General features: G+C 54.9%; 3 protein-coding genes across 3 annotated transcripts in view; 2 read left to right on the top strand and 1 right to left on the bottom strand.

The window, feature by feature from the left end:
* The window catches only part of ANAPC1 (anaphase promoting complex subunit 1), a 274,849-nt gene that overhangs the window by 135,970 nt on the left and 125,405 nt on the right, over positions 1-13,474 (top strand). The window lies entirely within an intron of this gene.
* Positions 849-5,039, bottom strand: NAPB (NSF attachment protein beta). Its single transcript, XM_065739477.1, has 11 exons — positions 4,877-5,039; positions 4,411-4,490; positions 4,060-4,176; positions 3,588-3,634; positions 3,381-3,458; positions 2,998-3,053; positions 2,508-2,592; positions 2,123-2,227; positions 1,601-1,669; positions 1,266-1,316; positions 849-1,170 (listed from the first exon to the last, which is right to left on the bottom strand). Exons 1-11 carry the CDS (start codon positions 4,972-4,974, stop codon positions 1,066-1,068), a joined length of 891 nt encoding a protein of 296 aa, XP_065595549.1. The 5' UTR covers positions 4,975-5,039; the 3' UTR covers positions 849-1,065.
* Positions 5,673-12,430, top strand: LOC136050459 (uncharacterized). The gene is made up of 7 exons (XM_065739362.1): positions 5,673-5,806; positions 5,877-6,060; positions 6,205-9,447; positions 10,153-10,323; positions 10,542-10,714; positions 10,996-11,113; positions 12,173-12,430. Exons 1-7 carry the CDS (start codon positions 5,673-5,675, stop codon positions 12,428-12,430), a joined length of 4,281 nt encoding a protein of 1,426 aa, XP_065595434.1.

Raw genomic sequence — 13,474 nt, 5'->3', positions numbered from 1 at the left:
ACTGGGCTGCAGGTAGCTTAATCATCACTAGTCAAACAGAGGAGTCTGGTGCAGACACTTGAAAACACATCTCTGAAATGACAACGATTTCTGAAGTGCCTACGTCTTTTCAAAGCAAAGCACGCTCGATCCATCTGTCACCCAGACACCTAAGACAAGGTTCCTGCTCAACCTCTGCAAGTCACAACAGTGAGGCAGCTCAGCCAACAGCAAAAGGGTCAGGAGCTAACGGGCACGCGCAAAAGGAGACAGCAACAGGAGCTGAGGTCAACGAAAAGTTAGAAAAATAGCTTATAATGTGGGTCAGGTCATCTTAGGGTATCAGGGCTGGGGGCGTGCCACAAAATAAAGTGAAAAAGTAGATCCAAGAAAATAGAGAAGAGCCTCCCATTTTATATTTAAGTCTTCAATACAAAATACACCACCCGGGAGGTCTGCTCCTGCTGGCTGCTCGCAGGGCTGGCACCCATCTAAGCAATCCTGTCCTCTGAGGTGCAATGCTTCAAGCACTAGGGCACTGCACTTACACATGCACACACGTACCTGTAGAGGTGTACACACACACGTGGCTAGGGGTCACAAAGCCTTCCACTAGCACCATTTAGAAAGCTCGATCATTAAAAAAAAAAAACAGGATCCAAGTGTATCTGGCAGAGGTCCATTTGAAAATGGGAAACAATAACAATACAGCAGCAGGTGAGAATCTACTATTTGCACTGCACTGGCACGGACAAATATTTACATGCTCAACTCAATGGTACTGAACCTTAAGACAGAACAGGAAAGGAAAGAAGGAGTTCCAAGTGCAAACTTCGGGCTCATCAGTAACAAAAAGCACAAAGATTTCTTTCACCTCAGAAGAATCAGCCAGCGATACCCAGAGCATCATTTCTCACCTACCCACGCTGTCACAACAAAGAGCAGGGTACTAAAGAAACACACAGTCACGTGGACTTAGAAGCAACAAAATTAAGCTAGATATTTTATCACGTATCCTGTGGTGGTCCTTGGCTGTAACACGAGAACAGATGACTGAGGCTGCATGCCACAAACACCACCAACGATTCACTTCAGGTCCCCGTCCCCTTCTCCTTGGATGGACTTCTTGATGCGGAGCAGCATGGTCGTGAGCCACTGATCCAACCGCGATATCGAGTCGAATTCTTTCACCTATTAAAGGGCAAAGAAAAAAGCAGTTAGAAAGCAGTAGCAGCACTCCACATCTCTTGGAGCATAACCTTCCACCCAGCCTGGTGGGTACTTACTGCCTCGGTGTACGCCTCCGAGTTCTGCTCCTCGTGGGCTTCCAGAAGTTTCTAGGAGAACACCATTACAAGTCAGACAATGCTGCGGGACCTTTGCCCCCTCCCGCCCCCCCCCCCACTAACTCAAAGCCACATTTGTTCAAGTCAACCACAAGAACCATCTTTCTGCTGTTGCTACTCCCACCCACTTGGTCTGAATCCAACGCAGAGCGAGCCTGACGTCCCTCAAGGCGTTTTGGGAAGGCCAAACCCGTGGCAAGGTGAAAAAGCACAAGGCAAAGGGCACGATGCATTTCTAAATGCGAGCATGTTATTTTAATGCTGGTTTTACTTACTTTCAATAGCTTGCACTCCCGTGAATCTGTAAACGCTGGGAACATTTCTTCGTACTTCTCGAGCGCAAGCTGAAAGAGAAGCGTGCCCTTAAGCAATCTTCACACAAAATTCCTCACTTTTTATTTTGGTTCTTCTCTCCTAGTCCCTAAAACCACACAGAAAACTCAAGAAGACGTTCACAGCAAACCCATAAGCACAGGGAAATGAAGAGGCAGGGTCAGATCTGGCCTCTAAGTGCTCAGAGCCATTCATGGCCTGAGACAGCACTCAGCAAGAACCAAGCAGACACAGCCAGAGCACGGGCAGGGCAGGAAGCAGAACTCTGCATTGGATACTGCAGTAGCACACGCCTTGATTTATCCCTGAGCTTCAGTCTGGATGTGCTGCAGTTCACCCTTCATTCTGCTTATGCTAAACTGGTGGAGATTCAGCCATCCCAGCCCAGCAAACAGCAGCTGACAGCAGCAGCAAAAACACCTCCCTGCTGGCAAACGTGCAGCAGCCACTCTGAGCCCACCGACCTTAGCATTCAGCTCATCCACAATGAAGTGACACAGAGCAGCTTTGAAGAAATACTCCTTGGCACTGTACTTCAGCAGAGGGTTATCCATAGTGTTCGTTCCGACCTAGGTGGAAAAAAGGGATTGCTGGAGTCGGGGAAGAAACCCGCATCACTGGGAACTGAATTCAAAGCACGACGCCCGATTCAGACTACACACAGCTCCACCCCAGGGTCTGCAAAGAGGGGCTGTGACAAACACCAGCGTCTGTGCAAACAGTTATGGGGCAGCCAGACAGGTTTTAGAGAGAAGCCAAAGAGAGAAACGCATCATGTCCTCAGACTGCTGTAACCGAGGCCCAGCAGAGCAAACACAGGCACAGAGGGACAGGCTGCCCCTGCCTCACCTGCTCGTAGATCTCTATGGCCTTCTGGTACTGCTCCAGCTGCGCAGCATAGGCTGCCACCTTCAGCAGACATTTGTTGGCTGAGCTGCAATTGATACCAAGAGGTGAGTGGGGGGAGAACATCCACACCAACGGCAGGCATTCCCTCCCCTGCTTGCTGCGTAGAACAGCGGGAGCCACAAGCTACAAAGTAGGTGAGGGCTGCAAGGGAAAAGCACAAAGACCCCCAGCCCGAGCACGAGTCAGATATCACTCATCCCTTTGTGCTTTCAGCGTGCCCAGAACGGGCATCCCAAAACCCAGACAAGTCTGCAATCTTCAGAGACTCAACCAGCGTGACGCACAGGCACCTGCTAGGCTTCAAATAATCACACAGGACTTGGGCACCCTACCAAAGGCTGTTTCAGGAGAGCCTGATGGGCGAGGAGTGTGAGGACCCCCTTTCCAAGCCTTCCCTGCTGGAAGGGACCACCTCCCAAAGCCTACTTGCCTGTTTGACTCTTCTCCTTTGTAATAGTCCGCAGCCTGCTCATAGTGCGCGATCGCCTGCGGACAGAAACGTTACACTTCAGCACTGCTTCTGAAGCAGGGGTGGGGGGAGGCTGGGTTTGTGACCACGCTCTGCAGACTGAAAGGAGCACAATAGGTTCATAGGTTCACAAGGTTGGAAAGGACCTACAAGATCATCTAGTCCAACCATCCTCCTATCACTATCCCTACCCAACTACTAAATCAAATGACATCAAGCTGCAAACACGAGGCTGCCCTTGGATATTTGCCCGCGTGCTCGTTAACAGTCCCAGCACTTTCAATGAAGGTGAAGCTGCAGCTGTGGGATCTCAGTGCCCTACAGTGCAGGCCCGGCACCCTCACCTTCTCGATGTCAACCAGCTCGGCCTCGTAGATCTCTGCGATGGTGATGTGGTGCTTGGCCGCGATGGTGAACCGCCCCTGGGGAGGACAGAGGTGCTGTGAGGGGAGGTCCCCCCAGCCTGGCACGCACTCATAGCGTGGGCACGGCGGCCGTGCCTCTTCACACACAGCTCGGCCCCGTCCCCAGCAGCCGGCGCAGCCTCTTACCATGTCAGTGTAGATATCGATAGCTGCATTTAAGCAGTTGATGGCCTCTGCAGCATGTGTGTTCAGAAAAACAACACCAAGTCAGCCTGGGGCCCGGAGCACCCACCTCAAGACATTCCCCCCCCATAAGGAAAATTAACAGATGTAGAACAGCTGAGGGCGCATCCGGTTGTCCCAGGGGCTCCCGCTCCTGCACCCCAAACTTCTGGGGAGCCTCACCTGCCAGGCCCACCCCACAAGAGCCCCAACACCGCGTGGTGACACAGCCACCAGGACGGGCCACGTCCAACCAACAGAAAGCATCTCTCTCGGGACAGGAGACGGCACAAGGAGGAAATACCAGTAATCCCCAGCAGCCTGCGCGGAGGCCGTCCGGGCACACGGACCAGCTGACTCCAAAAGCCCCAGCGCTGCGCTCCTACGCCGCTAAGAAGATTTGCACGACGCAATCTGGGATTTGGTCCCCCCGTACCTTGTGGGTCTGCTTTTTTGTAGGCGTTTCCAGCGTCCACGAAGCTGGTGGCTGAGTCGTGCTTGCTCTGCAGCTGCATGTGCAGCTTGGCTGCCTGGCAGAAGGCGTTCCCTGCAGCTGCAATGGAAGCACACGGCACTGAGTGCACCCCACGGACAGAGCAGAACTGCGGGGAGAGCAGCAAGCCACCGCTGCAACGACCCCAAAGGTCACCCCAAGAAGCACTGGGCTCCGTACAAATCTCCTCCCGCAACGTCAGCCCTGGGCTGCTGGCTCAGCCTGAGCGTGGCGAGCCGTCCCCGGATGGATCGTTTAACAGCGCGGATGCTCGGCTCCCCCGGCCGCACTCACCGCTCCAGTTCTTGGCGATCTTGAACATGTTTGCAGCCCTGGTGTACATCTCGCAGGCCTCCTCCACTCGGGTGTTACCCCTGGGCAAGAGCAGGAGAGCGCGTGTAGCCGCTTTCCGCGTTTCAGTGCCCCAGCAGCACCGCTCGCAGCCCCCGCGGCTCCCAGGGCTCCGCTCCGTGCCAGCGATTATTCAGCAAAACACGGCCGGGCTTTGCCACGCGGACACATCGCACAGCATCCCGCGTGCCCCCCTCCCACCGAGCCGCAATCCCCCGCTCTGCCTATGGGGCCGGGGGGGGAGGGGTCGTCCGGGCCGTGTGCTCCCCCTTACACAACCCCACTGCACCCCACTTCAGCGACCTTCCCCTTTTCGCAACCCCTCCCCATCGCGTCTCTCTTTTCGCGACCCCGTTATTTCGCAGCCCCCTTTTAGCAACCTCCCCCCCCCCTCCCCCCGTTCGCTCACCCGAAGAGCCCCCGCAGGAAGGAGTGCGAGCCCTTCACCCGCTTCTCGGCCTCGGCCATCAGCTGCACGGCCTCTCGCTCCTTCCCCGAGCTGTCCATCGCGGCAGCGCTCGGCCAGGCCCGGAGCCGCCTCCTCTTCCTCCCCCTCCTCCTCCTCTTCCTCTCTCGGGAGCGCGCACGGAGGCGGGGCACGGCGCGCGCACGCAGCAGGTGATGCGGTGGATGCACACTGCGCCTTGCAGCGCCCACGGGGCCGCAGCCGGGCCACGATGCCCACCCTAAAAGCGGGGGGGGGGGGGGGGGGGGACAGAGGGCCCTCACCCGCTGCTTCCAAAACCTGCCCTTCCCAGCCGTGTTTTTCAAAGCGTCCTCAGTGGGAATTCATTAATGAATAATTAATTCGGGGGGGTGGGAGGGGGGGCAGGGCCAGGCCGGATGATCGTTGCGCTGCCCGGGGCTCATGTAACACCAGCTGCAACGGGAGCTGCTCAGAACCGAGCTGTCAGCAACCACCCCACTTCCCGAAGGGCTGAGACACCCGGGTCACTCACACGCAGCCCGGGTCACTCAGAGCCCCCTCCTGCAGGTTGGTGCTGAGCTCAGCACCCCGATGGCCCCCGGGGTTTCCTCCAGCCCAAGGCTGCTGCTGAAACTCACTGCCAACGCACGTGGCAAAGGATCCCGAACCATCCCAGCTTTATTTCCTTTCTCCCAGGCAGGATGCAATGGAGCCTTTTGATCTCTATGATCTTGGAATACTGAAAGAAAACAAAACCATCCAGAGGATCCTTTGCCCCATGGCTGCGGAGCTCTGTCATCTCATCCTCGCCCTGGAACAGGAAGGCGGAACGTGCCAGACCTTACCCAACACGGAGGAGAAGGCAGAAAAGTTGGCCAAAGCCACCGAGGAGCTCGCTTCTGCTGCAAGAAGGTAATTCTGCTGGGTGGTGGCTGCCGACGATGGGACGGGGGTGAGCTGAGCCCCGTGGCTTTCCTTCCAGGTTGGCCGAGCAGTCCAGCGACGAGGCGTACCGGGAGGAGACGCATCTCACAGCCTGCTCCCTCGTGCTGGCAGGGAGGCACGTGCTGCAGGCAGCCCACCAGCTGCAGGGACAGCCGGACTGCCCCCGCCACAGGGAGGTGCTGGCTGCGGCAGCAAAGGGTGTCCTGACCCAGACTGTGAAGGTAAGGCCAGAGGGGACAGCGCTGAAGGGAGCGGTGGGGAGGGTGCGGCTGGAGGAGGGATGAGACGGCCCCTCTGCTGGGACAGAGGGATGCAGCAGGGATGGGTAACCTCAGCCACGCTGACTGTACTTTGTGCTGTGCTAGATCCTTCGGATTGAAGGTGCTGCTGAGGCAAGGAGGATAACGCAGGCTGCCAGCTGGCTGCTGGAGTGCCTGGGCACGCTGCGGGATACGGGGGACATGCCAGCACTGCTGGCTGCTTTCCGGGACTTTTCCGAGGCCTTGCTTCTGCTGAGCAATCTGACAGCAAAGCACCTCGAGGAACTCCAAGATTCTCCTCGCCGGACCAGCTTGGCTCAGACTTTGCAGCTCCTTCAGAAGTGCGTTCCTTTGCTCCACGCAGCCAAGCGCTGCCACCTTAAATGCTCCCAGGCTCAACGAGTCGACTTCTCCCAAAACTCTGCCTTCCAGATGATGGAGAGGACCATCCAAGAGTTGGTTTCTTTGCTTGTTGACAGCACGGGCAGCAAGGAGACCCAGGACAGACACGGGTCCTTCTCCCAGCACGTGCACAGGCTGCTGGCCCTCCTCTACCACCCAGACCCAGCGCACCTCTCTGACAGCGAGTTCAGCGCTCACGTGGAAGCAGTGGTTTTCTTCTGCATGCTTCTAGCAGAGACATGCAGGGCAGATCTGAAGCAGGAGCTGGTAAAACGTTGCTGGGTTCTCCTGCAGCTCAGAAAGAGCATTTGCTGCCATGTAAATCAGAAAGAGGGACAGACAGGGCCAAGCCGGGGAGAAAGCAGCCTGGAGGAGAAATGTCACATCATGGGAAAGGAGGTGGAGGACCTGGACCAGGCTATGCTCAAAGTTACTCTGCACCAAATCCTCCACACCTTCTCCAAGGCCAAGGAGCCCTTGAGGCAGCTAGTAGAGGAAGCCCTTAGCCTTACAGAGACAGGGTGTTTTCCAGCAGGGCAGGGAGGATTACTGAAGAAGCTGCAGCCCCTCACTGCCGCCTTTTTCGCACACGCCCAGCAGATGCTCAGAGTGGCAGACTTTGTCCTGGCCAGGTGCACCGAAACCCAAACTGCGAGAGAAATCCAAGACCAGGCAGAGCACTTAAAGAGCCTCCTTGCCAGTCTCCCTCCGGTGCTCACAGAAATGAGCAGAAATCCAACCCATACGAGCGCTGCTCAGCGTCTGCAGTCCCTGTACCACACGTGGGCTGGAACAACAGAAAGCCTCTTGCAGTGCTTTGAGGAGACAGTCAGCATGCAGCAATTCCTGCAGCAGTCCATCCAGGAAATGGCTGTGCTCAAGGAACGGTGCAATAAGGCCCTACAAAGTCAGGACCCCGAAAGGCTCTCCTGGCATGCCACTAGCCTCACCTGCTGGGCTCGGTGGGTCGCTGAAGCTGTTGTCAGGTACGTGGATAGAGCCACAGACCCCATTTTCAGGAATGGCTTGCTGGTTTGGATCGAGCAGCTGGCCAAGTCCATTCTTGAGCTGAAAGCAGTCACGGCCCTTTGTCTGGAGAGACGCTCCTGCCTCCAAACTAGGGATGTCTTTTCAAAGGCACTGAGCTGCCTGATGGATGCTGCTCACCGCGTCCGGGATGGGCTGGATGGGTCCAACCACCCAGATATCCTCAGCCCTCTCCGGGAACAAGTACGGAGCACTGATGTTGCAAAGAAGCTTGGACACAGCTCATCCTGTGCTGAGTTAAAAAACACCACCAGTCAAGCTCAACTGCAAGATGTCTTAAGCCATCCGTTTCCACAAGCTGGTAACTCACACCCAGATGTTGCTCCAAGGAAAGGAGAAATGCATCCTGTCATTACAGCACTCCTAGCAGCAGCAGGTGCCCACGATGTGGCAGCTGTGAATGCTGCTTGCTCTGCCTTGCTCGAGATCTCTAACTGCTGTATCGACGCAGCAAAGGAAGCGCTGCCTGTTGCTGCTTCTCCCCTGATGGACACGCTGGGGCAGTACCAGAAGATTGTCGTACTGATGCCGTGTGTCATTAGCTTGGCCAGGGAAACAGCCCTGGGGCAGCTCCAGCATCAAGGAAGACTTCTCCAAATGGCACTCTCTCTCTCAGAAACCATCTGTGAGACCAAAGAGTGCCTGGCAGCCGTGGCAGGCTCTTGGTACAGCCTGTCTCAACAAGTGCTTGGCTTTATCTTGGCTGCTGACTTTGTGAGCAGCAAACAGGCTTTGGATGAGACCATGATGGCTTTAGCAGGAGCAGTTCGGATAGCAGGGGGCATTGCAAGCATGGCCTGTAATAAGCAAAATAGCATTTGTCCTGGCGTCTGGGAAAACTTTCTACATGTCCAAGCCAAATTTTCACGTGCTCAGATGAATACCAAAGTGTTACTTGAGAAAGCAATGTCCTCCAAGGGCTCCTGTGAGCTGGGAGAGGCCAGCCTGGAGCTGCACTGCGTCCAGTGGGCTATCAGCATGCACGTGCTCTTGGGCGCTATGGATCAGTTCATAGGCAGGGACATCCTGTTCCTGAGGGAGCTAAGGAGTGCCATGAAGAACAAGCTTTGTTCGCAGAGTCTCTTGGCTGCTGTGTCTGAGAACTCCCTGAGGCTGCAGGAAGCTGCCCGGCTCTCTTACTTCACTTGCCCTGAAGGTTGCAGTCGCAGTGAAATCCTCACCCTCAGGGAAGAGATCAAGGTGCTAGTGGAAGCACTGCTGGATGCCTGCAGTACCCTCTTGGTCTCCCCGCTGCCAACTGCCAGCTTGTATATTCGCTTTGAGCTCCTGCAGAGAGATGTGGCCCTCAGGGCCAAGGCATTACTGCTCCACCTGGAGAAGGCCAACACCAAACACCTACAAGTCATCCGAGAGGTGGTTGGACCCGCCCTGTCTCCCCTCCCCAAGGAGGGCAGGGAGATGAGCCAAAAAGCTTTTGAAGAGAAAGCAAGTCGGCTAATGGCCAACATTCAGTGGGTCAGAACCACCCTCCAAGATGCCCTGGAGACCACCGCTCAACTGCAGTCACGGGCAGACCTGCTCTCTGTTGCAGACCACCTCCTGGTCCTCACATCTGATGCAGTAGGCAGTGCCAGCCAGCTCCTCCAAAGCCAGCAGGACAAAAAGCATCTCCACCTCCACAGCATTGTCTGGTACTGGTCAGCTAAAGCACACTACCTCGCCACGCAGCTTCGGGCTGTCCAGGGCATCAACAGACACATCCTGGAGCTCATGAGACAACACCTGCAAAATGTGGAGGACCAACCAAAACAGTGCAGCAGCACAGCCAAGCTCTCCCCAGCCCGGGAGCTCGATGCTCTGAGGCCCACCACGTCAGCAGGAACTCACCTGAGCAGGAGCAGACAAGCAAGCAGAGCTGTCACTGAGGCACGTGAAATGGTATGGTAATTTCCCCCCCCCCTTAACTTGTAGAGCAGTGTGATGGACAATGGATAACTGAGGTTAGCAGAGATCTCCTGGAGATCAACTGCTCAACCGCTGCCCAAGGCAGAGCCAGTTTCCACGTGAGATCAAGCTGCTGGGTGTCCCATGCAACCGAGCTCTGGATATCTGATCTGACAGAGACCACTGCACAAATAAATCCATCTCCAAAATGCTTCCTAAGGAGCAGGGGGCTGTACTGCCCTCCCTTTCCCTAACATAGTGCCTCTCTCTGCTCAGCTCCTCACCTCTCAGCAAGCTTTCCTCGGGAGCAGCAGCAGCCACCCTGCTCCCACCATTGCTGCCAGTTGCCAGGAGCTTACAAAGGCTTCAGCAACATGATCCAAATCAGTGCAGAGCAGTTTAGAGGACTTGACTGCACTGTGGGCACAGCCAGCTTACACAACAGTTACCATCCATTTGGAGCTAGCTCCGGGAGATGATGGCATGGGGCATTTAGACTTAATAATACCACTGCAGGTGAAGTCAGGGGAGAGAGTGACTGCTTAGGAAGGCAGAGCAGACTCAGCAAGGTTGCAGGCAGCTGTCCCACCTCTTTACTCACCGAAACCTGCTTCAGAAACATGCAGGCAGGAGCTTCTCAATAGCGATGCGATCTGCATGCTCCAGACTTTTAAATCTGTCCAGTTGTTGTCTCAACAGCAAGAGAGCAGTCCTCTCAGTGCCTTCTTTGCAAGCAGCCCTGGGAAGCAAGAGAGAGAAGACAGTGTCAGAACGCAGGGGAGTCCCAGCAGGATGTCCCAGATCACCAAGGACATGGCAGAAAGGATGCTCCACATGACTCAGTTCCTGAGGAAGAAGGGTCCCATCACGGTATGGAGTTTCTCACCCCTTCCACCCCATTGCTTCTATAGGTATAACGATGCCTTAAAGGTACCCAAATGTGCAGTGCCTGCTGATAAACCCGTTGCTGATAAACCAAGTCCTTTGCTCATTTCCGAGTACACCTGGCCTTTCTGGATGCTCCCCCCTCACAGGAGAGATGTTTTGTTTTATTCCTTCTCCCTCATCACGTCTCCGTTCTGTTCTAGAGCAAGGAGCAGCTTGTTGCCTGTGCTAGGCAAATTGCTTCTGCTGGGCAGGCCTTTGTTGCATTTGGCCGCATCGTCGCAAAGATCTGCCTGGACAAGAGATGCTCTGCAGAGCTGCTGCGTGCCACGGAGCAGACCCACACCATCAGCAGCCAGCTCGCCATGGTGGCCAGGTGAGTCGCTGGAAACAAAGAGCATCCCCGAGGCTCCAAGGGACGTGCACAGTGGTCTCCAGAGGTCTGTGTCAGCTCTGGGTGCAGCACTCAGGGCTCAGTTACAGCTCAGCAGGCTGTTGTCTTTCTGCTGCTGGCAGCATCCCTTTCCTCTTGTTTGCATGCCTCGGGTTTCCCCTGGAGAACTTCTGCAGCAGCGCAGGGGACGCTGACTTTGGAGTACCCACAGAGGGGTGCACGCTCCCATGCTTGTCAGCAAAATGTACCACCATGTCTTTAAGGGTGAAAGCAGTCACTGCAGAGAGCAAGTCCTCATCCGAGCTGCTCGTGAGCAACGCGCAGAACCTCATTGAAGCAGTTTCCCACGTTCTAAAGGCAACCGAGGCAGCGTGCATCAAGGTAAGCTAATGCTGCTGACACTGAATAGGTCCTGCAAGGTGAGCTTTGGGGAGCTCCTCCAGCCACAGCTGGTGGTGAGGATGCAGAAGTCAGCTGCTGCAGGGCCCCATCAGCAACAGCTAGGCAGCAAGATTCCTACTGCGATGATTTATGCCTTTCTGCTTTGTTTCTGAAGCCTCCTCTGCTTCTTTCCAGGCACTGAATCTGCTCTGTTGCTGCTACCAGCTTTGAAGTCATCTTCAGCTGGTCCATTTCTCCATTTTTTTTATTTGGAGAGGAGAGTGGCAGCACCTCATAGGAGGCCTTTATTTGGAAGTAGTCTGTGTCAGTCGCAGCCTTCACCTTGTCTCAAAATGGGCTTTGATCTTGCCTTGCAGCTTGCCTTACAGCTGCCAGCAACGGCTGACTGATCCAATTGGAAATAGTTTCAGATGAAGTCTGCTCTCACAAAGCACTCCCAGAACGAACACAAATTCAACCACGCTGCACCAATGCAGTTTCTCTCACTCCATGCCAGAAAGAGATCCTTCCCCAGTGGTGGTCAGCCCTTAAATGGGGTCTGGGAGAGGTGCAGCCAGACTCCACCCCTTCTGGTCACACAGGTGCATTGCCTTCACCTGTGCTCCTGCAGCTGACTCAGTGCTACCTCAGGTGATCCATCAGTGGTTCAGGCCGTGACTCAACAGTTCCCATACACCTCTGTTGATGGACAATCAGCACAAAGCACAGGAGGGCTCCTCCTGTACATCACTTCTATGCTGTTTCGGGTATACTGAGGTATACTTCTGCTGACAGCCTGAAGTAACGAGCCATCCTTTTATCTCAGTTGTGTAGATTACAAACGACCCAGCTCCTCCCCTCTCAAAGTGTGTGGGCCCCGCTTACCAATAAGCTGATGAGACAGCTTTTTTCTCTCTCTGTATAAGCAGGTTTTTAAGCACTTTAAGTCTTTTTTAAGCATTAACTATTAGAAACATCACATTGCTCACACAGACATCGTTACGTTCTGACATGTCCAATTTATCTTAAAGCATGTAAATACGTGTCTCCTCCCACCAGGGCTTGCAGCAGCCTGCTCCTGACTCTGAAGAAGCAGCAGCTGCTGCTTTTTGCACCGAGTGGAGGAAAAACCTGTTGTGGCACAGAGCCAAGCAGTGCTTACACTCAGACAGGGACGAATTAGGCCTCCGCAAGACTCGGGCGAGGGCTGAGCCCACACTCACAGCCATGGTGCGAGGACAGTCTCCTCTGAGCAGCGCTGCCCGTAGGTGTCCCAAATCCCTTAAAGGACACGCAATCATGGGCAGCCACCTCTAGAAACAGGCGAACACTCTGCACGTTGCAATGATAAAACTATTTGGTAGATGGTAGTAAAATAATTCAACAGGTTACATCCAGAAGCTAGAAATCTGTTTACCACAGGGCAGCAACACCAGGTGCTGATGTGGGAATGCTCAGTCCTTCTGAATCGCAGAGACTGTTTTCCTCTTGAAAGCCCTGGAGCTGGCAGGAGCATTTTGTCACACCTGCTGTCCCTGCCTCAGCAGTTCCTACAGCCTGACATGAGACCTTTCTCCAGAATTCCAGAGCACACAGTCACGGTCAAACATTCAGTGCTGATGCTCACCCACCTTGCGACTACAGGGATCTGGGACATCCAGGACCCCCAGAGCTGGCTGCTCCTGTCACTGCTCCCCACTGCCTCACAAATGACTTGCAAGCATCCGAGGGAAACGCTGCTCTGTGCTGAAGGAAAGGAGAGAAGCAACCATTTCTCACAGCAGATCGGACTTCATTTGCTTTGCGGTTGCCATCCACCCCAGCTGAGCTCAGCGTGACTGTCCCTACGCACCTCCCTGCCCCTGTGCCGGGCTCACACACCCCCAGTGCTTTCCCCTCGGCTTACAGGGAAGGTCAGTCCTTGCACCGCAGCAATGAATCCTCTCCACGTATCGAGAGCAGCAGCAGCAGGCACGCCAGGGCAACCTCGAAGTCGAGGAAGAAGTCTGCAATGAACAAACGAGTAAATAGGCAGAAGAGAGGAAGCAGCCCACGGCCCCTTGCACTGCAGCTGGGGATGCCCTCGCAGAGCTGCTGGCTGGACTGTGGATGGGAGGAAGGAAGGTTACACATTGAAAGCTGCAAGGCCCCCTACCAAAACGCAACCCATTTTCATCCGCAACTCCAGGGTGGATCCACACCTGGACCAACAGCAAACCACGGGAGATCCTCCAACTACCTCAACTGGAAGGCATATCATTTTGCCCCTGGTACAGCGTTTTTCCTTCGACCCTTATTTTCCCCACACATTGAAAACAAATCAGTTTGATGATGACATCCTCACTGCTCCACAGAAGTAGT

This window comes from Cyrtonyx montezumae, unplaced genomic scaffold (genome assembly GCF_038088225.1).
Source record: "Cyrtonyx montezumae isolate F1298 unplaced genomic scaffold, pur_monq_1.0 scaffold_24, whole genome shotgun sequence".
NCBI lineage: Eukaryota > Metazoa > Chordata > Aves > Galliformes > Odontophoridae > Cyrtonyx > Cyrtonyx montezumae.
This window is presented reverse-complemented; position numbering and strand designations above follow the sequence as displayed.

Bases quoted from the DNA above. Each gene is read 5' to 3' on its own strand.
- NAPB (XM_065739477.1), bottom strand. From the start codon at position 4,974: ATGGACAGCTCGGGGAAGGAGCGAGAGGCCGTGCAGCTGATGGCCGAG. The intron at 4,177-4,410 runs GTGAGTGCGGCC...CTTCCATTGCAG, and splicing joins GATCGCCAAGAACTGGAGCG to CTGCAGGGAACGCCTTCTGC. The intron at 3,635-4,059 runs GTACGGGGGGAC...CACATGCTGCAG, and splicing joins CAAAAAAGCAGACCCACAAG to AGGCCATCAACTGCTTAAAT.
- LOC136050459 (XM_065739362.1), top strand. From the start codon at position 5,673: ATGGCTGCGGAGCTCTGTCATCTCATCCTCGCCCTGGAACAGGAAGGC. The intron at 10,324-10,541 runs GTATGGAGTTTC...GTTCTGTTCTAG, and splicing joins GGAAGAAGGGTCCCATCACG to AGCAAGGAGCAGCTTGTTGC. The intron at 10,715-10,995 runs GTGAGTCGCTGG...CATGTCTTTAAG, and splicing joins CAGCTCGCCATGGTGGCCAG to GGTGAAAGCAGTCACTGCAG.